The 26,074-nt window shown below is 41.5% G+C and overlaps 1 protein-coding gene across 3 annotated transcripts in view; it reads left to right on the plus strand.

The window, feature by feature from the left end:
- Positions 1 to 1,151: 1,151 nt before the first annotated feature.
- The window catches only part of ccdc9 (coiled-coil domain containing 9), a 32,390-nt gene continuing 7,467 nt past the window's right edge, over positions 1,152 to 26,074 (plus strand). Inside the window, exons 1-15 of one of the 3 annotated variants that reach the window (XM_028573810.1) lie at positions 1,152 to 1,322; positions 2,810 to 2,888; positions 3,024 to 3,128; positions 3,976 to 4,125; positions 8,105 to 8,872; positions 9,190 to 9,273; positions 9,678 to 9,842; positions 9,964 to 10,145; positions 11,239 to 11,300; positions 13,856 to 13,900; positions 19,682 to 19,802; positions 20,531 to 20,645; positions 21,380 to 21,893; positions 22,089 to 22,376; positions 24,318 to 24,479. In XM_028573810.1, coding sequence (XP_028429611.1) covers positions 2,886 to 2,888; positions 3,024 to 3,128; positions 3,976 to 4,125; positions 8,105 to 8,872; positions 9,190 to 9,273; positions 9,678 to 9,842; positions 9,964 to 10,145; positions 11,239 to 11,300; positions 13,856 to 13,900; positions 19,682 to 19,802; positions 20,531 to 20,645; positions 21,380 to 21,893; positions 22,089 to 22,376; positions 24,318 to 24,479 — 2,764 coding nt within the window. In that variant the 5' untranslated portion in view covers positions 1,152 to 1,322; positions 2,810 to 2,885. The remainder of the gene's footprint in view (positions 1,323 to 2,809; positions 2,889 to 3,023; positions 3,129 to 3,975; positions 4,126 to 8,104; positions 8,873 to 9,189; positions 9,274 to 9,677; positions 9,843 to 9,963; positions 10,146 to 11,238; positions 11,301 to 13,855; positions 13,901 to 19,681; positions 19,803 to 20,530; positions 20,646 to 21,379; positions 21,894 to 22,088; positions 22,377 to 24,317; positions 24,480 to 26,074) is intronic. The other 2 variants (XM_028573811.1, XM_028573812.1) reach the window with 2 other exon arrangements.

Consider the following 26,074-nt stretch of genomic DNA (forward strand, 5'->3'; position numbering starts at 1 on the left):
TGTAGCTGCCAAAACATAATCAACTCTAACCTAAGAGTGAATGTTGTGAAACTGTAATGATGTTATGTAAGAGGATAAAAGCCTGGAGAAGTATTGGGCTTCTCTCTGAGTCTCTGGGTGTCTGTGAGACGCCCCCATGTCTCTGTGTAAAAGCATCCACTTTGCAAATCAACTTGCATGACAACTGTGGCCTGGCGAAGACTGCGAGCATGTAAAGGCGGAGCAGCAGAGAGCATGAGTGTCTTACAACTTTTTTTTATCATTCAATTATTCACAATTTTACAATCAAAAAGGCATATTCAAGAAAATACAACCGAGCGAGTGATATTAATAACACATAAAAGAAATCTTAAAATAGTAATAAATAATAATGGCAAAAAACAAAACTCACAAGTGGTCATTAAGGTACATATATTTTTTTTCATACAGATATTTTACAACATTTACCATAATTCTTATACAGTATTATTTTGTTAAGACATGCAGCAAACAGGACTGGTTTTCAAGAAATGACACTTATATATGGATATGGAAAATAGTTTGCCGAGATAATTAAATTGTTATCCCCAAGTACTGTTTTCTGGTCCTTCAGTTGGAGTCCAAATTGTATATGCTTATATATTAGAATCTGTATACTATGATCAGTATTAGTCAACAAGTATTGAAAACCATCCCAAACACTTCTTTAGCCTTAGGTGGAACTGGAAAAGAGAGGTAACTCTTATCTTAACTACAAAAGTATTTATTTAAATTCTTGGAACATGTGTTTCCTCTTCAAGGGTGATGAGTTTATGTTTACTACATGAAACAAAATTAATAAATAGAATATGAGTAGGTTTGTCTTTTTCTTCTTCTCCTTTTTAATTATTTCTTCTCTATCCATTAGAATGTGAATGTAACAGGTTAATGTTGCATACTCCGATACAGTATGTGGCGGCATATAAAGTTGGTTTGTAGCCCGCCATTAAATAAAGAAGAAGTGTATGTTGTGTACCCAAAGGGGGTAAGCTATGGGTAAGCTTCGCTTTTATATATATGTCAATGCGTGTACCCCTTCTTTCTTATATACTGTCTATGGTGTACCCATCTTATATATGTCAATGGGAACCATGCGTGTACCGACATTTACAACCTAAACGATAGACGCCTCCCGTACACTAGGTGGCGGTATGCACCGTTCCAACAACCCACCATAACGCCACAAGACGAAGAAGCAGCTAACAGGAAGCCGAATACAATAATGAGGACAGGCGCAGGAATTGGAAAAGAGTAACGAGTCCAAACGTTGCTCTTTACTGTCGTTACAGCTCCCCTTGATACAGGTAATATTTACAATGTGTCGCTTAAACGCCTCTAAATGTTTATTTCTCTGTTTTTGTGTGTGTCGGGGGTGTCGGCTGGGTGGTGTGTTTTTCACCGTGGCGGTTCGGCGCTTTGTATCCGAACAGACATGGCTCAGTGTGCTTACATTACTTCCCAGCAGAGTGAAAAACCAAAATAAATATAACATGGAAGTACAGTAAGGGTTTAATGTCCCGGGCAGGTCTGTGTTGTTGTTGTTGTGTACCATGGCTGCTTGTTCTGTGACTCAGGTAACTTCTATTCTGTCTGCGGCTCTAATACGCTTACAGAAGGATTTATTCATTTGGGTTCTTGTGACACACACACACACACACACACACACACACACACACACACACACACACGGTTGAAACCTAACTCTGTGATCAGCTGTAACCTTGCTTACTCAGGTCACAAAGGTAATAGGGAGCCAATTCTACTACAGCTATTTAATGATTACATTTCTGGTTAATCTGTGCATTGTTCTCTTCATTGTTGTTTAGCAATAGATGGCAGTCACATTTCTCTTGCTGTGACCAACACGTTTGGTATTTGTATTAGGTAAATATGCAGGAATTACAGGTAGGGCAAAATTTTCTAAATTGGGCCCAATCATCCACACCCTCCAGTGTTCAAGACACAAAACAGCGCAGAATTTAAATCTCGGGATGCACCAATCCATCTTTTTTAGGGCCTAACAAATAAATACATACCCAATTAACATTTATCATACAAATAATAAAGCATGCACCAGCAACTTCGTAAAATATCTTCTGGATAAACAGGAGTTTTAATTTAAGTGAGAACCTTTAAGTGCAGCAACACATTGTTCAAAACCTAAACAGGAATTAAAATAGAAAGTATATGATGTATATAGTATAAACATAGAATTGAGTTGGATGGATTGGCCCCGATTTGTGACTGACCTACCGGATCTAGCTACTTGAGTCAGTATCAAATTAGTGCATTCTAATAAAGGTATAAAATTGTATATATTTGTGGTACAGATAAATACAAAATGAATAAGCAATGCAATGTAAACAGGAATGTAGTAATGTAGTTAAACAGTAAGTAAAGGTATATAAATTGATACGGTTATGTTAACATTAAATCTACTTTTTCTTTCATATCGAATAATCCTGAAAAATGTTTAAACATTGTTTATTTCAAAAGTTGAATTGAAAAAAAAAAAAAAAAAGATTTCTCCTATTTCACCGAATAGTTAATTCTCTGTGTAGGCTTTAAGTTTCCACAACACACATGATTGGCCTCTAAAGTAGTTTTAATGTCACCAAGTTAAATGCTAATATAAGGGGAGCTCAGATAAACCTTCCCCTTTCAGCAACTTTTGTGTCAAACTCTGCACAGTAAAGCTCAAACATCCAAGTGAAGCGGCAGTAGTGGATGGTAGACTTTAAAAAATGCAAGTGTAACTAATGGACTAATCCTTGACTGGTTTGTGCTGCAGCATCCTCTTCATCCTCCTCGCCACAGGAGGAACAAGCAGCCAGCCACCTGTGTATGAAGACAAGTCACAGGCAGCTATGGTGAGTAAGAGAGAGAGAGAAATTAAAAACTGTAAACACAACATTATTATCTATATTTTTCTAGTACTTAATTAAGGACAGATTGGCCTCCTCATCATTTCTTTGCTCTCCCAACTCTCCTTCTCTCTGTGCCAGTCTTCAGCGGTGGATCTTAAGACCAAGGAGGAGAAGGATGCAGAGTTAGACAAACGAATTGAAGCTCTGAGAAAGAAGAATGAAGCTCTGGTCAAGAGGTATCAGGTACGGAGTACCTCTACTGTACACAAACACACGCAAAATGTAACTTGTATGAATCATCGTGTAGGGCTGCTTGTTTATGGAAAAATCATAATCACGATTATTTATCACGGTTACTCGTTGACTTTTGGAAAGGTGTTGCATTTATTGAACTTAAAAAATTAGTATTGTCAATCACTTCACAGATCTCTTTAACCACTTTAAACTTGTATGCTTTGTGGACTCTCCAGATTTGCTTTTATTTTTATTTAATTGTAAATCAAATTACATTCAGTTCAGTTAGCTTAAAGGAATTACTTTTTTTCTTCAACCTGCAAAAGACCAGCTTTTGCTCTGCACCATGTAATTTAGCTGACATGATATGTTTGTGGTTTAAATGCAGCAGAGTGGTACGTCCACCATTTTACAAAATATGGTGTTGACCTCATTCGATGTGTCCCAATTTTATATTGCATAGTACGGTGGCCGACAGGGGCAAACGCCTTGCAACTTCAGAAAACACATGCAAATAGACAAATATGTAATAGGGAAGGTTTTTGTGTCCTTTTTCTATGAGTTTTAGTTAAAGTTCAACTCAACTTAATTGTTGGTTTTCGTTTTTAGTAGAAGGATTTACAATTACTATCTGCTTATGGTAGTAGAAGGGTTGTAGTACAGCCTGAGCAGAAAACCCCTATATTTCTATTTTATTCCAGTCAATTTGCAAGGAAAATTGAATATTCCCGAAATTTTGCAACCCCAGTTTGAACACACTGCTTGAAATACCTGTTCAGAATTAATCTGGAGTTTTTAGATTTGGCGACGCGGCTGTAGCCTCATCTCACTCATTCTGTCCCACGACCCTCAACAGGAAATAGAGGAAGACAAGAAGAAGGCAGAGCAGGAGGGCATCGCCGTGACAACACCTCGGAAACCCCGCCCCCACGAGCCAGAGACGGACAGGAGGAAGACGGACAAGGAAAACTTCACTGTCACAGTCGACCTTTCGAAGCAGTCGGGGGTAAGACCTGATGTAGATCTTTATTGAGTCAGAGAGATGATTAATCATAATCCAACAGATGCACACATTCATTCCTTAAAACTGTGAAACAACACAGTGAATATAGGGCTGGGCGGTATATCGGCTATTTAAATCATATCGATATATTTTCAAATGAGATATAGGATGAGGCTATTCCGTTTTATATCCTAGTAGTTTGATGTTGCGGTACGTGACCCATTTCTTCTGCTAAGCTGTGCCTGTGCGTCTCTCTCACACACTGTGCATTAGGGCTGCCAAATCTTAGTTGATTAGTCGACTAATCGGTCGTTTTGGTCTTAGTCGACTAAGATTTCTTTAGTTGATAAGTCATTTTTATGCATATTCATGCTTAATTACTCATTTCCAAGAAACTCATGAGCACATTTATGGTAAACATAAGATTTAAAGTGGTGCTTTTGCAGGATTAATTGTGGAGAAACTCAGTTTTACAGATGGTTAATTAACTACATTTATTTTGTGCTTTTCTAGTCTTAACCACCTCTCAAAGCGCACAGCTCTGTCAATTAAATCAACTAATCGATTAGTCGACAAAATCGTATAAGTGTTAGTCGACTAAGAATTTCTTTAGTCGAGGACAGCCCTACTGTGCATAACCCCGCTGCCACTCTTCCGCTGCGTCTGTCCGGCTCACTCACTCACAACGGGGTCCAACAATAGGGATTGACCGATGCTCCGGAGCCAGTAAAAAGTTACGTTGGACCAGTAAATACAATCAGCCCGGGCCAGTGGCTTGAAAGAGTGCGGTGTGTGTCGGCTCTACTCTTTAAACTTTCCTCTGTTCTGTCTGTTGCGCGAACAAAGACACCAAAAGGCTCGTTTACTTCAAAGATGAAATGGCGCTCAATCCTAAAACAACATGCGAGTTGAAACGCAAAATAACATTCATTGCGTCTCCGAGTAAAATACGACTGGGTCGAAAATGATGACTTCTAAGAGTTACCTTTGGGAAATAGCTCAGTGTGTAGCCTACGGTGTGCGAGGGACAGACAGTGAGAGACGTGGATGTGCTTAGAGGAAGAGAGCTCTTGCTTGAGTCAGAGCAAAGGAGGAATTAGCTGTAAAGTTTTCAAGTACAACTACAGCGTAGGTTTCACGGTTAAGCAGGAGAGGAAAACTGTAATTTGTGCTGAGTCAGTTATTATTCTAGAAAACAACATTGTCAGAGATAGGCCTATTTTTATTTATTGTAGGGTATTTATATTAATTTAGTTATGTATATGTTTTGCAGCTGTATATTGTCAAACAGGGAAGAAACGCCTGTCTTTGCATTTGATTTGATCGCAGTCAGTGCTTGTGACATCTCATATGTGGCTTTGACTTACAACTGAACATTTAGCTCACTTCTTAGGAAATACCATGATATATATCCTTATATATGTTTCCATCAGCCTAAAAATAGAGATAAGATTTTTGGTCCATATGGCCCAGCTCTAAGTGAATATCCGTTCCACGATTCCGTGATGCATCTTTCCATCATTGGGCGTTGTTTTGCTGGCTGTAAAAAAAGATAACCTCTTTATCTGGTTTGTGATGATCCTGCAGACAGAAGACGCAGCTGATAGATTCTCATTACTCTGTTTATCTGTTTACCAACCACACGCCTGCTGCTCTACCCATCATGCCCTGTGTCAGTAATAGCCTGTGCCAAGGAGGTTATGTTTTTTGGCACAGAATTACAGGCTTATGAGTTAATGAGATGAGAGTTTTCTGTTTAGTGTTGGTGAGCTCTGCTTCTCCTGTACAAAGATTTGGTTTGGCAAACCTTTCTGTCTTAAAATAGAGCTGAGATGATTTCACCTGTTTGGGCAACATGCTGTTAATGAGATTCTGATTCAACATATTAAAGTACACAAACCAAGCTCTGTAATCTGTTTATCCAACTCTTTATGTTTGATAAGTATGCAATTAAGTCCCGCTTACATCTGTTATCATGTACCACATGGTATGTAAATTCATTGCCGTGTACCATCAGCACCATATGAACACATACAGATCATGTTGTGAGCTACATTGTTAGGCAGTTTTTGAATCGTAAAAAAGGAAAGTGGCTGGAGTGCATTGACATTGGCTTCCCATTATGGCTGCACAATTAATCGAATATTAATCACTATCACTATTTTGGCATCCCACAGTGAAATGAGCATGATCGCCTGCAAGATTGACGTTTAAAATAAGAGCTTCACTCATAGAAAACCCCACTGCATATCAAATCCAAGTGTTTCCTAAACTAACCCATGACAACACTGTACTGCAACAGGTGTCTTTCGGTTTAATTAAAGGTATTGATTTTTTAGGATTCTGTTATTCTACAGTATTGAATCCCAAAATTGAAAACCAAATACCTACCCTTCGAACGAATATGCAAATAGTTGTATTTTGTGTCCAGCCCTACTTATTTTGATGGAAAGATTTGTATATAAGCAAGAATGTAGCACAACACGGAAGTAAAAGCAGTGCTCTCTTATGCTTGTTTATTTAAATGTGTTCCATACAATTATTTGTCCCTAAAATCAGTACATTTTCAAGTATTATTGATCAAAATCATGATTATTATTTTGGACATAATTGTGCAGTCCTACCTCACATAAAGCGTACATGCACATTCTGAGAAATTAATGAAATTGAAAAATTGTGTGATAAATAATTATGATAGAATAATAAGCTTCGGGACTAGCCACTGAAATCAAATCATCAGCTGGTGACCCCTCAGTCGAGTGAGATTTTTTTTAGCAGGTAGCGTACAGTGGCATAATGATACTATGAGAGCGGTGAGAGGGAACCAGAACAGTTGTTTTTAACAATGAGCTAAAACCTTTAAAGCTCTGTAAAGCCGAGAGGAGCTGCAGATTCTGCAAAATTAAAACTGTCACTACGAGAGACACCTTTCACATTGTCATTTCATACATTATGATGAAAATAGGCTGCTGTACATAACTAGAGCATAAAGATGAATGATGACAACTAGAGATCGAAACTCGTTGCAGGTTTCTAATTTGCTTCCTGCAGCAGGACAGTTGCTAATCAAGTCCAAGAGGGTTGGTGGCGTAACCGTGCCGTCGACTCCTGCTGAGGTCCAGATTGACTCAAAAATGGCCACTGATGACAGCAGACCCCCGGTGTTCAACCTGCAAAGGTTACAAGACAAAGACGGGCCTTCTGCACATGTGCACCAGTCTGAATGGATATTTATATCGCAAAAGGGCAAACTCAGTTCATTATTCTGTTAAGCCTTTTCCAATGCTTGACAACGGTCTCCTGATCCTCGAGCTTGAAGAGCTCCTCAAAAAACTGATGAGCAATCGCTGCCTCTCCCTGTCTCGCTCTCTGAGTTCGTAATGTTGTAGTTTTGTATAATCCATAGCCCTGATTATGTTTTTGTACTTTTTATGTGGCACCAATTCTTCAGATTGAGGATATTGTTTTCTGTTTAAATTAAAAGTACATTCAGCACAGGAATACTTGTTTTACCTGCTAAATTCAATTTTGGAGACATTTACCACAGCCAAATAATAACCAAAATAATTTCTAGACTAGAATATGATAGAGTAGTCATGTTTACAGATGACTTGCAGTGATTTACAATCTGTTTGGTTTATGAGACCCAAAACATTCTTTAATGCAGAGTAGTGAATAGGCGAACCAACCCACCAAACATAACAGCCTACAATGTAAATGTGCACTGTGATTTATTATTAGTGTGAATAGGAAAACATAAATGTATTTATTTTTCATTGGTAGGATTTAAATTTTAAGTTTGAATGTATCCTAATCATCTTCTGACCGTGCAAGGATTTTTTTCTATGACCCCTTAAAATCCCGGCCGTCATGTTGAGACCTCCTGCTCCACATGCTGACTGAAATGATTAAAATATGGTACTCGGTAACTACGACATAAACCTTCTGTCCACACTGTAAGTACTGTGTGTGTTTCCTGCAGGACAAGAGAGTCGTGAACGATTGGAAATCCGGAGTGCCTCGCGGCCGGAAGACCTCAGAGGAGAGCGACAGCCACCGAGGAGGGCCAAACGACGGCCACCGAGGAGAGCCAAACGATGGTCACAAAGGAGAGCCAAATGACAGCCACCGAGAAAGGCCCAATCACGGCCCCCGAGGGCCCAGCGACAGCCACCGAGAAAGGCCCAATCACGGCCCCCGAGGGCCCACCGACAGCCACCGAGAAAGGCCCAATCACGGCCCCCGAGGGCCCAGCGACAGCCACCGAGAAAGGCCCAATCATGGCCCCCGAGGGCCCAGCGACAGCCACCGAGAAAGGCCCAATCATGGCCCCCGAGGGCCCAGCGACAGCCACCGAGAGCCAAATGATGGTCACCGAGGAGAGCCAAATGATGGCCACCGAGGAGAGCCAAATGATGGCCACCGAGGTGAGCCAAATGATGGACACCGAGGGCCCAGCGACGGCCATAGCCCCCCAAGGAGGATGGGGTCTGGACGAATGAGTCGGGGAAGTCAGAGAGGAGGAGGAGGCCGCAATGAAAGAAGAGAATGGGAACCCAGGACACCTAGAGATGGAGAACCTGGGGAGTTAGTAGCACATGGACGTAGAGGAGGAAGGAGAGGAAGAGGAGGAGGCGAGGGAAGAGGAGGAGGCGAAGGAAGAGGAGGAGGCGAAGGAAGAGGAGGAGAAGGAGGTGGGGGAGGTGGAGAAGGAGGAGGGACACCAGGTGGCATGGACAGGAAATCCAAGGTGAGTGCGGATTAACTACTTTACTAAGTGGTACATGATAACTAAACGTTATTGATATGAAGTCACAGTAAAACTGCACAAATGCAGAATTCGAATTTAGATTAGAATTTCTTCTTAGAAAATCTTCTGATACACCTGGTCATTTAGAGAAAGTGGTGGTTGTGATTAAGGCCTCGTTCAAATCAACGATAATCCTACATGGACAAACCTGGCCCTTAATCATTTTGATGTAGCCAGGCTTGCGATGCAGTGGGAGTGTCAACACAGGGGACTTTGTCATTAATGATGCAGCTTGTGTTGTTGTTATTTTTGGACAGGAATGGGAGGAGAAGAGACGACAGAACATTGAGAAGATGAATGAAGAAATGGAGAAAATAGCAGAGTATGAGAGAGGACAGCGGGTATGAGAGTCCCTGTTTTAAAAAAATGATTTTTATAGTGTTTTAGCACATTATTTGGTGGTTTGTCTGTCTTTCAAACCCATCCAGAGATTCCTGCCTAGCATCTGTCTCCTTAGAATCTCATTTGGCAGCCTGTTAATCAGCTTTAAAAATAAACTTTAAACTGTCATATACTGAATCCCTTTTTTTTATTAAGTCGTCCCAGATTTAATATCTGCTGACCTTCTGTGATCTGTTTTTTTTCATAATAAATGTACAAATTCTTAGTGTTGATATTGTGTTTTGGGGAGAAACGAAGTAGGCTTTACTTCAACATTTTGATCATAGCAAGCTGTGTCCAAAATGAACATGGAGGAAGCTATTTAATCGTGACAGAGCTTCACATTTAGAATTCCTCTCCTTAGCAGGATGGAGACAAGCCGATCCGAAACTTCCTGGACGACCCGAGACGTTCAGGCCCAGCGCCAGACATAGACCGCAAGGAGGGCAGCAGGAGACATGTACGAAACTGGGGAGGACTGGACTTTGATAACGTGAAGACAGGAGCTGAACTGGAAAAAGAGTGGACCGTGAGTAGAGCCGTTCCTTTAAAAAGGTCCTATGCCAGAAAAGCGTTTTAACAACCAAACCCATTCTTATGCTTCCTCCTCTAGCATTGTTAATTTTTCTAACTTTGTGACCTGTCTGTAGAGTCGAAGGCCCGGACAGAAAGGCTCTATGGACATGACCATGTCAATGACCGGCCGGGAGAGAGCCGAGTACCTGCGCTGGAAGAAGGAGCGCGAGCAGATTGACGAGGAGAGACTAGCACGCCATCGTAACGCCACAGGCCAGTGGAGACGAGAGTGGGACGCACAGAAGACAGAGAACATGTGAGGAAGAAAACATTTCATCTTCAATTTGAATTTATTTCTATGATAGATTTCTGCCGGAGGAGGAGCGTCAAGCAGAAGCCTGAAACTTGTTGCAATGCAGAGCAACTGCTGTTTCATGATTTTTCGGTGTGCCTCATGCCATTGAGTGCATGTGTTTTTAAAAACAAGATTTTTTATTTATTTTTTATCTAGAGCTGAAACTAACAATTGTTTTTATTATCAATTAATCTGACGGGTATTCTCTCGGTTAATTGATTAATCGTTTTGTCAATAAAAAAAAAAAAAAAAAAAAAGGGAAGGTGTCTGCTATAATTTCCCAAAGCACAAGATGATTTATTCAAATTGCGGTTTTATTTGATCAATAGTGCAAAACCCCAAAATATCTAGTTTACAATCCGATGACAAAGAAAAGCAGTGAATCATCACATTTGAAAAATTTGTGCCTCGTCTCTGTAAAACGATTCATCGATTATCATGATTACTGTTCTGACGATCGTAGGGGCCCATCAGCCATTTGTGCTGATGATGATTCGGGTGAGTTGTATAGCTAAACGATTGATAGATTTTACGTATTTTTACATATCATGGTTTCAGCTTTACAAACATGAACATTTGCATCTTTTCCTTTTTTTATTAATGTTAATAATTGTAACGTATTAGTTATAATGTGGAGGTTTGGACTGTCGGTTGGACAAAATAACATTGTGAAATGTGTTGCTTTGGGTTATAGGTAATTGTGATGAACATTTCTCGCTAATTTTCACAACCGAAACAACTGATTAATGGGGAAAACAATCAGCAGATTAATCCATAATGAAAATAATCATTTGTGTGTTATTAGTACTTTTACTTAAGTAAAGGACCTGAATACTTCCTCCACATGGTAGACAGTGTTTGTCGTTCTCTTATTCAGACTGACAGGCATGACGAGGTGTGTGTGTGTGTGTGTGTGTGTGTGTGTGTGTGTGTGTGTGTGTGTGTGTGTGTGTGTGTGTGTGTGTGTGTGTGTGTGTGTGTGTGTGTGTGTGTGTGTGTGTGTGTGTGTGTGTGTGTTGGTCTGGTCTTTCTAACCCTGCGGCTTTTTTCACAGGTTCAAGGAGGACCCATATGGGGCCTCAGAGGGCATCACACCCGAACAAGGCAGCAGGAGAGGCAAGTCCACACACACATTTTACACACACTCACACACGTCCTGTAGCTGTGGTTGCACTACAGCTGGTGACCTCCATCCCATGTCTCTGCTCGTCTGACACAATGTCGCTTCAACACGTCGTCACATAGACGCACATCGTAAAAACACATCACAGGACGCAACACCCAGCTAATCAGGGCCGTTATGTAAATGAGAGTTGATTAAGCTCGTTATGTAAATGATCGCTGTATTTCCCTGGAGTCCAAATCAACCTTTTTAAGTCGCGGTAATGCTGATCTGAGAGGAGCTTTCAGAATGACCCCAGCTTGCCTTTATGGGGGCCAACTGAGTCTTTCTTTGAAACAACAAGTGGATAAACAGCCATGACCATTATAAACCAGCCACAAATACACAAATATATATAATCAGAGCCTTCTCAGTTAGGAATATGCTTGAATATACGTATAAACAAACATAATCAGGTGTTTCACCAACACAATCACTCATGTAAACCAAAAATATTTTAATATTTAAAATGATGAAAAGAACTTGTCGTCATCTGTTCGTTATCTCTTGGCCTCTCACACGAGACTAACCCTAACCCAGCATTAAATAATCATGATTAAAACAGAAAGTTCATATGAGCAGCTGGTAAAATAAACAAACTGACAATATGCATTGATTGATTGCTATCAAAGAATTTCTGTAAATGTAATCTTTTGCATTTATATTTATATTTTTTTGGTTGGGAACTTAAAAGTGCTTTCATTTTACTCTGAAACTGCTCTGTTAACTACTACTCTATAACTCTTGAACTGTTTTAAACTGATCTGCAGTTCATGGATGTAAAACACAAGCAGTATTAGCATGAAGTTTGCGAAAACAGTCTGTGTTTTTACTTTGTAAATGAAAAAAAGTTTTTAAAACTAAGAAGTTTAATTTTAGAGCCCTGTCTTTGTGTGAATTGACATTTAACCCTGGCGGCCAGTAAAACACATTTAGTCTCTTTACAATGTAAGCAGCTTTATTATGGCTTTGTTCTGCTCATGTGTGTTGGTAATTTTAGTCAGTCATCCAGATGATAAAATAATTCACTGTGGGACTGTGGTAATCCCAGGACACAAGTCAAAGTCCCTTTGAGTGGCTTTGCATCTTTAATGCTGCTCTTCCCTTCTACTGTTGCTTGGTGCTTGTAATGTAAATTTAAACAAGTACAACTAGATATTTTAATGAAACAATAGTCAGTCTGGAATGATTAAAATATAAAAGATAATAAAAATGAAAAACTAAGGCGTTTCTTTGGGGAAGTTTTGCTGTAGTGGCCCGAGAAAATCGCTCAATGTTGACAGAATAAAATGCTAAAAAAATAACCGAAGAACTTTTTTCTTAATTTAAGTAATCATCTTTCCAGGCTTACACAATCATAAAATATTCAGTCATAGTTTTGACTTCCACTTGATCAGGTGCAGAAATAACATTTCTGGTTTAGAGTAGGGTTAGGCATCACCACTGATTTACGGATTAGAAATTTCGATTCAATATCGATTTGATAAGGAATATTTCAGTTACATAACCAATTTTTGCTTGGATATGAAAGATATTCTCAAAGTTTCTTGATGTCACAACAGGTTTATTTTATAAGGTGAGGTCAAGTTTCAAAAAAATAGATTCACTACATTGAAATGGCCACTTTGTGGACTAACATCATCACACATGAATAAAAATGGGCTCATTGAATCTATAGGAGTTCCAGCTTTCCAGTCATACCAAATCTATGCAACTCCAAGACTGTTTAGGAACCACAGTATGCAGAAATATATTCACATACACCGTTTCATAATAGGAAAAATTAATACATTTGTACTGCAGGAGAAAAAACTTCCATCATCTTCTTCATCATTCAGAGGTTCAGAGGTCTAGGGACACTTTTGAAAATGGCCATTCCAGTTTTTACCTCAACAAAACTTAGCGTATCTTACGAGCCCCCTTCCCAACAAGCTACAGTAGCATCACACGGTTGGTACCAATAGATGCCTTAGGACGTTGTTTCAAATAATACCTACTGTATCTTCACTTTAAAACGTGAAAGCCAGTAAAAGACAGCAATGTCTGCCGAGATCGCCAGCATTCCCGCGCGTCTCTTGGGTGGATCTCTGGATTTCATCACTCAATATATGATCTTTCAAATGAAGATCAAGTTTTTTTACCCAGCCTTAGTTTATAGTGCCTTTTTTATTTAAAGATATGTACATTTCAAGTGTTCTTTAAACTGAAAGTGAAGACCATTTTACGTCAATTCAAATTCTTTAAACGCTGGAATACAGTTACAGTATATAAATGAATTATGATATCAACATGTGTATTATATGAGACTTCGATTTTTAGCAGCCTTTACCCCACGATACAGCACTCATCTTGGTGTCTCACATGCGTTTACGTCTGTAGTGATAATACGCTTTGGCTCAGTAGCAAGATTAATGATGTTTACATGGTTATGATGTCTTTTGATTTGTCTCGTGGACAAGGTGGGTGTGTTGGCCGTACTGTAATGTGTTTGTGTGTGTCCTCTCTGCAGCCCGGGGGCGTAACTCTCGTACAGAGCCTCGGGGCAGGGCCTCAGGTTAGACCACAGCATGGGACTGAGATTGCTTTGCTGTGTGTTTTTTTTTTTTTATTATTATTATTATTTTGTTCCATTTGTCTGTCTGTCTGAAGCACAACAACTGCACCCAAAACCAAAGTCCCAAACCTAACTCGGCCTCCTGAAAAAAAGAAGTTATAATTTTCATTAACTTATTAAATAAATAAATAGTTTGTGTATATGTGACTGTGTAAAAATCTGAATCTTAAAACTTAAATTGTTTTAATTTAATGTACAGTAATTCCTTTTTTTCTTCTTTTATTTGCTTAATATTATTCCCCATTTTTATGTTTTTGTTTTTTAATAGGGCTGTTTAATCTTTAAAGCTCATACAAAGTCTTAAATATAGCTCTCTGAAACCTGCAAATACCCGGCCGTACAAATCTTAAAGTGGAGGTTTGACCTCAAACACAGTCCAGTCCTTCTCAGGGTTTTGCTTCGGGAACTGGGCGACCATCTGTAAAGATTTGCTAATTTTTCCTTGAGGCTGTTAAACACCTAAAAAAAAAACTTCTGACTGCTAACGCACTAACCTCAGGATGTGTGATTGCGTTTACATGAAGAAAATATTCCTCTTATTTATATATATATACAGTGGGGGAAATAAGTATTTGACCCCTTGCTGATTTTGCAGGTTTGCCCACTTACAAAGAATGCAAAAATCTACAATTTTAATCATATGTACATTCTAACAGTGAAAGACAGAATCCCAAAGAAAATTCCAGAAAATCACATCATATGAATTTATTAAAATTGATAACCATCTGATGAGGAAAAACAAGTATTTGACCCCCTGGACAAACAGCAAGTATTCTGGCTCCTACAAGCCAGTTAGTCTTTCTTTAAGACACAGCCCCAATCCGAACCAATTATCTACATCAAATATACCTGCCTCACCTCGTTACCTGTATAAAAGACACCTGTGAACACCCAAACAACCAGCATCCAACATCACTACCATGGGCAAGACCAAAGAGCTTTCTACGGACATCAGGGACAAGATTGTTGATCTGCACAAGGCTGGGATGGGCTACAAGAGAATCGGAAAGCAACTTGAGAGAAAAGATCAACTGTCGGTGCAGTTATCAGGAAATGGAAGAAGCACCACACAACCGCCAACCTCCCTCGGTCTGGGCCTCCATACAAGATCTTGCCTCGTGGGGTGTCCCTGATCATGCGAACGGTGAGGAATCATCCCAAAACCACAAGGGGGGGAACTGATGAATCAACTGAAGGCAGCTGGGACCACAGTTACAAAAGAAACGGTTGGTAAACACTACGCCCGTCATGGATTGAAATCCTGCAGCGCACGCAAGGTCCCCCTGCTCAAGAAGAAACATGTACAGGCCCGCATGAAGTTCGCCATTCACCACCTGGACGACTCAGAAGAGGCCTGGAAGAAGGTGATGTGGTCAGATGAGACCAAAATAGAACTTTTTGGCCTCAACTCAACTCGTCGTGTTTGGAGGGCAAAGAACACCGAGTACAACCCAAAGAACACCATCCCCACCGTCAAGCATGGTGGTGGCAACATCATGCTTTGGGGGTGCTTTTCAGCCAAGGGACGGGACAACTCCATCGTATTGAGGGGAGGATGGACGGGGCCATGTATCGTGGAATTCTGGACCCGACATCTCCTTCCCTCAGTGAGAGAGCTGAAGATGGGTCGAGGATGGGTGTTTCAGCACGACAACGACCCTAAGCACACGGCCAAAGCAACAAAAGAGTGGCTGAAGAAGAAGCACATCAAGGTTCTGGAGTGGCCTAGCCAGTCTCCAGACCTGAATCGATTGAAAATCTTTGGAGGGAGCTTAAAATTCGAGTTGCCAGGCGACAACCTCGGAACCTGAATGATTTGGAGGCTGTCTGCAGGGAGGGTGGGCCAACATCCCTGCGAAATGTGCACAAACCTTGTCACCAACTATAAAAACCGTTTGACATCTGTGCTGGCCAATAATGGCTTTTCTACAAAATATTAACATGCTGTTTGTCCAGGGGGTCAAATACTTGTTTTTCCTCATCAGATGGTTATCAATTTTAATAAATTCATATGATGTGATTTTCTGGAATTTTCTTTGGGATTCTGTCTTTCACTGTTAGAATGTACATATGATTAAAATTGTAGATTTTTGCATTCTTTGTAAGTGGGCAAACCTGCAAAATCAGCAAGGGGTCAAATACTTATTTCCCCCACTGTATATATATATAAATATTCTTGTTTACATGCAGCTGTCAAAATAGGATTTTTGTCAAATATTTCCACCGTTGGCGGCCTTGTTCGACTGTTGGAACACAGCCTCCCTCTTTCTTTCTTTTTTAAAGATGTTTTATATTTTAGGCCTTTATTAGAGAGAGAGAGAGGGGGGGAATGACATGCAGCAAAGGGCCGCAGGTCGGATTTGAACCCGCGACAGCCGCTTCGAGGACTAAGCCTCTGTATATGTGCGCCCGCTGTACCAGGAGAGCTGCCCAGGCGCCCAGCCTCCCTCTTTCATTCCTTCAACCACCTTCTTGAAAAGGTTGGCGTTGCAATGTTTGCGGAGATCCAAAAACCTGTTGATCTTTCCTGAAATGGTTTTTAAGAAACCCATTTTGAGGAACTATTTTTTGTATCGATAAAAAAAAGTTTCCAAGCGAGCCGCCATGTTTGACCGGTTTGAAATCCAGGAGCAGAAAGCCAGCGAGTGGAAAGCGTTCGTCGAATGAGATGCAGCAAAGTGTTTTCGGCGGTTGTAGGAGGGTGTAGCATGTATGTTCCCTTCGCTGATCATTAGACATGAAAGAGAAATTGACAACTGCTGTGTCTGGATACAGGCACACCCGTCACGCAGCGCAGTCCCTCCCGTCCCCTGTGGACATGAACCGTTAGTGCTACTGCCACTTTCTCGGAGTATCTCATGAGTGATGTTTGCTTTTTCTGTGGCCAGAAAGTCGAATCCTCAGTCAAAAGCAATCACCAGTCAGTTCTTACAGGCTGATCTGTACTGTGAGGAGGTTAAAAAAAAAAAAAGGCTGTTCAGTCCTGGTTACTTTCATTTCTTTGTGTTCTTTTTTTCTGAGTATATAAGATATTATAACATTAAACCTGCTCCACATTAAAGCCTGCACTCGCTTTGGCTGTGTGATGTGCGTGTGTTTCTTTTTATTCACCATTTCTGGAATGACTTGAGTGTCCTCTTCACAGCCCCGAGCTGCTCCGGTAAATCTCTTCATCCTCTCCGTTTTTTTTCTTTTCTCCTCACTGAGCCCTTCATTTCTTTTGTACTTGTATCTTTCTCTTCCTGACCTTTTTTTTATCACATCTTCTCCTCCTTTCTCCTCCTTTTTGAGCTCTTATCCTCCTCCCTCCCTCTCTCTGCATCTCCTCTCTGACCTCTCTTTGCTTTCTCCCTCCTCCTCCTCTCATATCTTTCCTTAACTGTAACCATTTTCATTCCTTCACACTTCCTATGGTTTTCTTTCCATCGCTATCTTTCTGTACTTTTCTTTCCCTCCATAAGCTGCTCATCTGTTCTATTTCTGTCACTTTTGACTAATTTTTATTTACTTTACCTTCCTCTCGTAATCATTTCCTCTCTCCGTCACATCCCTCCCAGACTAGCATCTTTCTCATTTCATCATCAGGGGAGAGATGGATCGATCTTTCCTTTTTGTAGCAACGATTGCGACTGAAATAAAAAAATATTACTTTAAGAGGGTTTGTTCCAACAACGTACAACCCACTAATGTGGTACTCGTAGCTACTTAACTGGGAAACTAACCATTACATACCCGATGTTTTTAAAATGTTTTTTTTGCCAACAAAGGTCTGTTGTTTTGTCATCCCAGATTTATTACATTTATATAAAACAAAATGATTCACCACATCTGAAAAGCGAATAAAGCCACTATTTCACTCGAACCCTAATTATGTTGTACACTGGACTTTTCATGTTGATCTTACAACCTCTAGTATGCTTCACCCCTTCACTCGAACGCAGCACATTTGCTGTGTTTCAGTATTTTTGTAGCCGTAATGTTAGTCTTAAAAGGGCATTAGAATAAAGTTTAAAAAAAGCCCCAAAAGGCTGTAGTTTAGCTAGTTTAGCTTAGCTATTCTAAAATCACGGTAAACCTTGGGGCTTATTGTTTTCTAAAATGGTTACCTCGCAATGTTTCATAACATAAACCCACAGCAACAAAAAATGCATAAGTTCTGCTACTGATGTCATGCACTTCGTTTTCTAAAGTATTTTCCAACAGTTACGAATGCAGCTGAGCCAATCATAATCCAGAGCAGATCTGTTTTAAAAGATGTATTTTCTCTATGTCACACGCAGTATCCCTATCATGGTAGCCAGTCTAAAGCGCTCCTTTGAAATCCGTTTGATCTCTCCTTCCCTTCCACTCGGAGCCATCCATCACCCACTAGCTAACAAACAAACAGACGTTTGACCTCGTCCCAGAGTTCAGATGGACTCTGCAGCAGGTTGACAGCTGCTCTGATGTTACATAAGACATCGACTCTCCGACCACAGCATCAGAAATGGACTGTTTTGTCTGGCATGTTCATTTGATTTTTACACTGTTTACTGATACTCTTTATTGTTTATATTTTGTTTTTATTTATATATTTGCACTCTTACCTACTTTGTACTGCAACCGCTGCACAACAATTTCTCTCGGGATAAATTTCCATCTTATCATAGATGAATTATTAAAGAATGCCACTCCTAACACAGAACATGATTAGTATGGAATACAGTGGTGCTCATAAGTTTAGGAACCCATGCTAAAGTTGACTAAAAAGAGGAATAAAAAAAACATCTTTGAGAATGAATAATGTATCGTAAATAAATAAATGTTCTTCCTTAAAATAAAGAGGGCATAAGTATAGACACCCCTATGTTAAATTCCCATAGAGGCAGGCAGATTATTTTTAAAGGCCAGTTATTTCATGGATCCAGGATACTACGCATCCTGATAAAGTTTACTTGGCCTTTGGAATTAAAATAGCCGCACATCATCACATACCCTTCACCATACCTAGAGATTGGCATGGGGTACTTTCGATAAAATCATCTCTCAATGCAAATCAAACCAGCTATTAGGCTAACTAAAATAAAACCAAGGCACGGCAAACAATATTTCACTTCCGGGCTGATGACGCTCAATGTGGTGTCAGTGTTGTTCTCCGAAGTATGTGGGAGTTGTACTACTTTTAATTTGGGTATGCCATTTAGACCAAAAAGCATGGAATTTCAGCCATTCTATTAAGAGGTTTGGTTTTATGTAGATGCCATGACACTGTATGTTTACCGAAGGTAAGGTCAATTCCGCTGACACACTATGCTTCAAAAAGTTTTACTTGCCAGTTTTTCCTCTATGTTGATTTTGTAGTGGCCCACTACAAACCATGGCAAAATTTCTGCCACCACGATATCAGAAGTAGGGCTGTACAAAAAAAATGTAGTTGTGGTTGCTTTTTAAATTATCCTGCCAACATAATGCAACCCCCATTGGCTGCCGCTCACATTGCAATTTAACAACAAGTACAAATATTCAGAGGTTATTGGGCCCGTCCAGTTGTTCGGACAGACCTGCCCCCACTGCTAAAAACAATCCTAAAGGAAACACTGCTTGCTGTAGAGTATTTGACCACACGCGTTCACCGTTTCTTTTCTCACCTTCCACTCCCTCTCCTCTCTGATTCAGCCTACCGTTTTAGATCAAGTATTACAACTGACTTGATTTATACTCACCTTTGAATTTTTCTTCCAGACGACAGTAAGCGGCCTCCTAAAGCTCCGACCATTGGCGACTTCCTGTCCCAGGGCAGGACCCCAGGGCAGAGAGTCGAGCGGGGCAGAGGTAGGGGCCAAGGACAGAAACCGAGCTACAGGTAAATCCACACAGACGTCACAGTCTCTCCTCTAGCAAAAATGATCCATAGTTTGTCTACAACAAGTCTACTGTAGAACTGATAGGATGATGCCGGTGTTTCTTTGGACCGCCAACTCGATAGAAGACACTACTGGCGTTAATGATGCAACTAATTATTATTTTCGAGATTGATTCATTGATGAAGGTTTCAATTTGTTATTGTGAATCTGGCAGTAGGGGAATGTAGTAGAATTACTCAAGTACTGTACTTAAGTACAATTTTGAGGGTCTTTACTTGAGTTTTTAGTGTAATGCTACTTTATAATTGTACTCCATACATCTCAGAGGCAAATATTGTACATTTTACTCTTTTACATTTCTTTGAAAGCTTTAGTTACTTTACAGATTCTGATTAATAATACATAATATAAATCAACTAATATGTGAAGCTACACAGCAATGTATATAAAGTTATTACATTTAAAGAGCATTAAAGAGATGAACACATTCATGCAATGTATGTATCTGCAGAGATCCTGCCGTCTGCCTGTATGTTCTCTTTTCATTCGGCTGTGTTCGAGACAATTCTGGGTGTTTCATACATGTTCTTCCCTGATTTGTTTACTCTGTAAAATGCTTTGATTTGTGTGTATGTGGGGAGACTCGTATGCTCCTTTGTTGTTTGTGTGTGCTGCTTCTCACATTGATGTGCGTTGAACCTCTGACATGCCTGGATGCCTTTGACAGCATGCACGACAACCGCTGGGAAGGAGAGAAAGAAGAGGAGGACAATACAAAGAGAGAGGAGAAGACCAAAAAGGAGGAAAAGGAAGGAAAATCCAAACCTCCCACAGCACAGAAGGTAGAGGGGCTTCTTCATTAAAAATGCAAACAACCTCACCGTTAGCTTACAGGAGGTGGTGGGAGCTGCAGTCAGACCCAGGCAGGCATCTTAACTGGACATGTTTGATATGTTTTTTTATTTAAAAGGGAGAGATCCTGAAAAAGTGGAACTCTCAGCAAGCACTTTAATCACCTAGGGCACATAGACTGCATGTACGGACATCACTTGCTCAAAGAAACCAACATTTCATTTAATAATGCTTTAGGGCAGATAATGGACACATTTAAAACCACTATAATCAATTTTTATGTGAAACAAGTCGCTCGTAGTGATGAACCTGCAGAGTTATCACCTGACTCTGCAATTCCCCTCAACTCAATGAGGTGTTTTAGTATTTTAGAGCACAACGTTCTAAAAACCCACTGTACTCTACCTGTTTAGCAACAAATGGAAGACAGAGAAAGTTAGCAACTAGCACGTGAACATACTGGAGCATCTAGCAGCTACAGAGCCAGATGTTTTCCTCAGGAGTTGGTGGAGACCAAACCTAAAAGCTCAACAGAGGAGAGTGAATGTTGAATGTGTAAATAGCTAGCCGTTTGCTAACAGGTTCAAGTTCAACTGATCAACAGCTCGTTTCGTTTCCCCCAAAAACTCCGTTGTTGCAGGTTTTCGATTTAACTCTTTAAAATGACTTTCCCAGTAATCCCCTCCTTCCTTCCTTTTATTTCTTTTTTCTTTTTTTTGCACAGGTGGAGTCCAAGAATGGAGACGGAGAAGATGACGACGAAGAATGGGAGGACGCCAGTGACGGAGACGACGACGAGGGGAGCGACTCGGAGCACGACTCCAGGGGCGACGAGAAGAAAGACACCGGGAAAGAGAAACCAACCAAGAGCAAAGACAACTCCCGTACACCTCCCACGCCTCGTTCCCGACGGACGTCGGTAGGAAGCCCCAAAGAGCAGCGGCCCCCCAGGCCCAAGATCCACATCCCCCCACCGTCGGCAGTTCAGGAGTCACCAGAGGGAGGCAAGCCCCTCAGCCCTTTCTACCCACTGGACGGCCACCAGCCTGTGTCAGACTGGGGGGAGGAGATGGAGATGCTATCGCCCCGGAGCAGCATGGAGGGCGAGAGCCCACTGAAACCCCCCAGCGTTGAGGCCAGCCCCCCCCAAAAGAAGGAGCAGGAGCTGCAGGAGGAGACAGAGAGCCAAGCTGCCGGCTCCGGTGAACCCGCTGAGCCACAGAAAGAGGAGGACCCAGGTAGGATACGGCCCAGTTGTCTCTTTCTGTTTGTTCTGTGCTCGACTTTCTTTGTTTCACCTTAATCTTATCTCTCCTTTCTCTTTTCTTCTTACTCTCTCCATCCCTGCCTCCTCACCTTCTCCCCTCTACTTTATTATCCTTTTCTCCCCCAATCTCCACCTCACCCCTCCCTCTCTGTGTTCCCATGCTCAGCCATAGATATTTCCTCTCCTTCAGAAAAGACTAAAGCCCAGCAGACCGTGATAGTGTCAGAACCAGAGTCCGTCCCCACAGACTCCCCCACCGCACCGCCATCTGACCCCGCCCCCTGTGAGGTTTCTGACCCCGCCCCCTGTGAGGTTTCTGATCCCGCCCCCTGTGAGGTTTCTGACCCCGCCCCCTGTGAGGTTTCTGACCCCGCCCCCTGTGAGGTTTCTGACCCCGCTCCCTGTGAGGTTGCTGTGTCGAATGACCAGGATGCACCTGCTGCCCCATCACAAGGTAATACAGACCTAAAATAAATTAAAAAAACTAAACCTAAGGGTCCTATCTTGCACCCAGCAGCACACACACATGCAGAAGATTACAAATAAAAATATTACGGTGCAAATCCTCCATCATAACAGCAATGCTCCAAGGTCCAAACGCGCCTGGCTATTAAAGGGAATGGGAGATGATATCTGATTGGTTGATTGCATGTTACGCCCAAAACACACCTATGAATTAATGAAGACTAAGTACAACCCTTATGAGCCATCCGCCCGGCGCACGGACCCTTTTTTCCGCCGTCAAACTACCAAAAGTGGATTTGTTCACGCCCTAAACACAACTGCGCCAGGCGCTTTACACCGTGCGCTCAGATTGTTAAAATAAGGCCCTGTGAGTCTAAAGCTATTCTAGCGGCTCTGTGAGGCTGCACTTTTAGTTTAGAGTGGTGCTCTAAACTAAATGCATCGAACATTAGAGTATCATCTGTGTCATTTTTACAATGACAATGTATCAAATAATAATATGTCAATGTGAAAGGTGTCTCTGTTAGTGATGAACCTACAGAGAAATCTCACCTGGACAACAGCTCCCCTCTAACCTGACTCCGCCAGATGGATTGCTTCGCATTTGCTCGGCATATCCATCTGGGAACTTTCCGTTGGAGAACTTTTGGGAAGGGGCGGAAATACTGGTTAGCTGATTGGATGAACCATCTGTTTATCACCTATGTTGGTGATAGACGGGCCAAATCAACCAATCAGATCCACAAAGCGTATGAAAATACAACCACAAGCCCCTGCTGCTGCAGGCAAAGCATAGCTCGTTAGCTCAGCATGCAAGCAACATGTGAACGAGAATTTAGGAATAAAAGGCACCATTTCAGGTTCCCGGACCATATTCCAAAAGAAGGATCCAAGAGAAAAAAAGCATTAGCGAGCGGCTAACAGAATTAGGGCTACCGCTGGCTGATAATACTGGTTAGCTGATTGGATAAACCATCTGTCTATCACCACCTAACCCACCTCAAAACCAACGCTGATTGGCCCGGTCGTTTGGCTAACGGCTCCAAATTTTCTCTATCTCAAGATGCCAGACTGATCTGCGAGTGGAAAACTGGAGCTCGCCAGATCAGGACAGTCTCACCAGGCTAGCTCCCCTCAGCGCCACAGAGCTTTACAGTTTCTGTTTACTGTCCGGTCCATAACTGTTTTGGTTCACTCTCACAGCATTGTTTTCAGAGAAAACGCTGTTTTTACACCTGCTCTGTCCTGAGGCTGATGGGAGTGCCAATAATTTAGCAGGTATTTGGTCATAAACCAAAATATTGGACAAATTTAAAAGAAATTGACCAGATAATGGCACTAGAGGAAAAGGTAAGGGACCACAGAGTGCCCGGATAGCTCAGTTGGTAGAGCGGGCGCCCATATATAGAGGTTTACTCCTTGACGCAGCGGACCCGGGTTCGACTCCGACCTGCGGCCCTTTGCTGCGTGTCACTCCCCCTCTCTCTCTCCCCTTTCATGTCTTCAGCTGTCCTGTCAAAAATAAAGCCTGGAAAAAATAAATCTTTAAAAGTAAAAAAAAGGTAAGGGACCACTTAAGTTATTATAGTTTATCTTGAGTGGGGGGGGGGGACATGAATGTTTGTACCAAATATTAAGACAATCCATCCTTTAGTTGTCCAGATATTTCACTCAGAACTTCATGTTGGCACTAAAATAAAAAGTGAGGGGATCATCCGAGTCAGTGGGATACATCCTCTGGGCACCACGAATGCCTGAACAAAACATTAAGGCAATCTAAAAGGCAATCCATCCAATAGGTGTTGAGACATTTCGGTCTGGACCAGAGCGGTGGATCAAGTGTTCTTGGATGGTAAAAAAAACCAAAACCATGTAAGAAATCAATCGAATAGATGAGACACTAATGTAGACACTACTTTCTCTCTGACAGAAGACCAACTGGACACCCCTCCTCCGTCTCCAGCCGTCCTGGAGGCGGACCAGAGCTCCTCTGACCCAGCAGGAGGGAAAGATGACGACCCGGCGCCTGCTGCTCCGAGCAACGCTGCTCCGACAGCAGAGGCAGTGGAGTCCTCCGAGCAGACATCCTCAGGTACGCGCGGCCATTATTAGGGACTTTGAGACTATGGCTTACTGTTAGAATCCCCCTGCGTACTTCTCACATCCTCTCACTCCTCACTCTGTTTTCTTTTTCTTTTCTTTTTTTTCTTGTTGTGGTTCTCCTTGCTTTTTTTCACGTCTAAATAAATAATGGTGGGAGCTGTTTGGTGGCATGACACATGCAAAGATATATTTAAACCACAAAAAGTTGTTTGGACCTGGCTGTCTTCCTGCTCCTCCTGTGATGCACTGAAAGTACTAACTCCACCTCCTCTGATGGTCTTTGTTGTATTTTACTCCCTGTGTGGTGTATACTGCCCCTGTCCTTCCTCCACCTGTTCTCTGCTTCTTTGTTTTTCATCCTTTTGTGGCTGTGATGACTATGCATGGCGTGCTGCCTGCATGACCAACCCTTACCTCCTCTCATTCTCGCTCCTTCAGTTTTCCTGGTTGATGAGAGTTTGGGAATCAAATGACATATTTGCTGCTACTGAAGAGCGAGAAAAGTGGTATCAAAGTGAAATGTGAGCCTGTTTTCTGTTCTCTGTACATTCATGGCATCCTGGGAACCAGATGTCTCCAGCTAAATTGTCCGACCAAACAAACCAAATTTTAAAATCATCAGCTACTTTGCTGCGTATCTTTAAATGTTTTACTCTCATAAATGAAATGTATACGACTGTATCTAGGTCTTGAGCAACAATCCCATAGCCTCGTGAGACCGTCCTGATCTGGCGAGCTCCAGTTTTCCACTCACAGATCAGTCTGGCATCTTGAGATAGAGAAAATTTGGAGCCGTTCGCCAAACGACCGACCAATCAGCGTTGGTTTTGAGGCGGGTTTAGGTGGTGATAGACAGCTAACCAGTATTTTCGCCCCTTCCCAAAAGTTCTCCAACGGAAAGTTCCCAGATGGATATGCCGAGCAAATGCGAAGCGATCCATCTGGTGGAGTCAGGTTAACAATCCCAGGGGATAAACCTGTTATGTTTAGGACTCAAAGAGTTAGCTCCTTATGTGTTAGCTGGCAGGAGTTACCTTTGAGTGTCCCAAACAAATCTGGATTTAAGATGCACAGATTGAGAGGGTGGTGCCTCAGCCAACATGGCTGACAACTTGTATCTGAGCAGAGCCAAATTGAGGATCTGTTCACAAATCAGGGCCTGGCCTGTATTTATCAAGCGCCTCACAGTAGGACGTCAGTTCAAAGAGGGATGCAGTTTTTTGTCCGTCTTTTAGGTCTAGAAGTAAAAGCAATTAGTCACCTTTCTAGAAAAGTCATTGAATTAGTCAAATCTAAAAAACGTTTTGGAAAAGTACTAGAATTTTGTTTAAGAAGTTAATTTTTACAATATCATTCCGTGGATAATCTTCCGTGTATTATTTTCTGTAGCTGTTGACGTAACGTAGCTCTAATATGCTTGACGTTTTGTTTACTATCATGTACATTTCTTTATTTTCTCCCTGCGTTCCATCTCTCCCTCCAGCTAGCTGATATGTTTGAATCTGATATATTATAGTAATCATGCCGAGCAAGTGTACATTCAAAGTTCATGGCTCTCTAATGACCAATGCAACTTGTATCTGT

The sequence above is a fragment of the Perca flavescens genome, chromosome 3 (genome assembly GCF_004354835.1).
Source record: "Perca flavescens isolate YP-PL-M2 chromosome 3, PFLA_1.0, whole genome shotgun sequence".
Taxonomy (NCBI): Eukaryota; Metazoa; Chordata; class Actinopteri; order Perciformes; family Percidae; genus Perca; species Perca flavescens.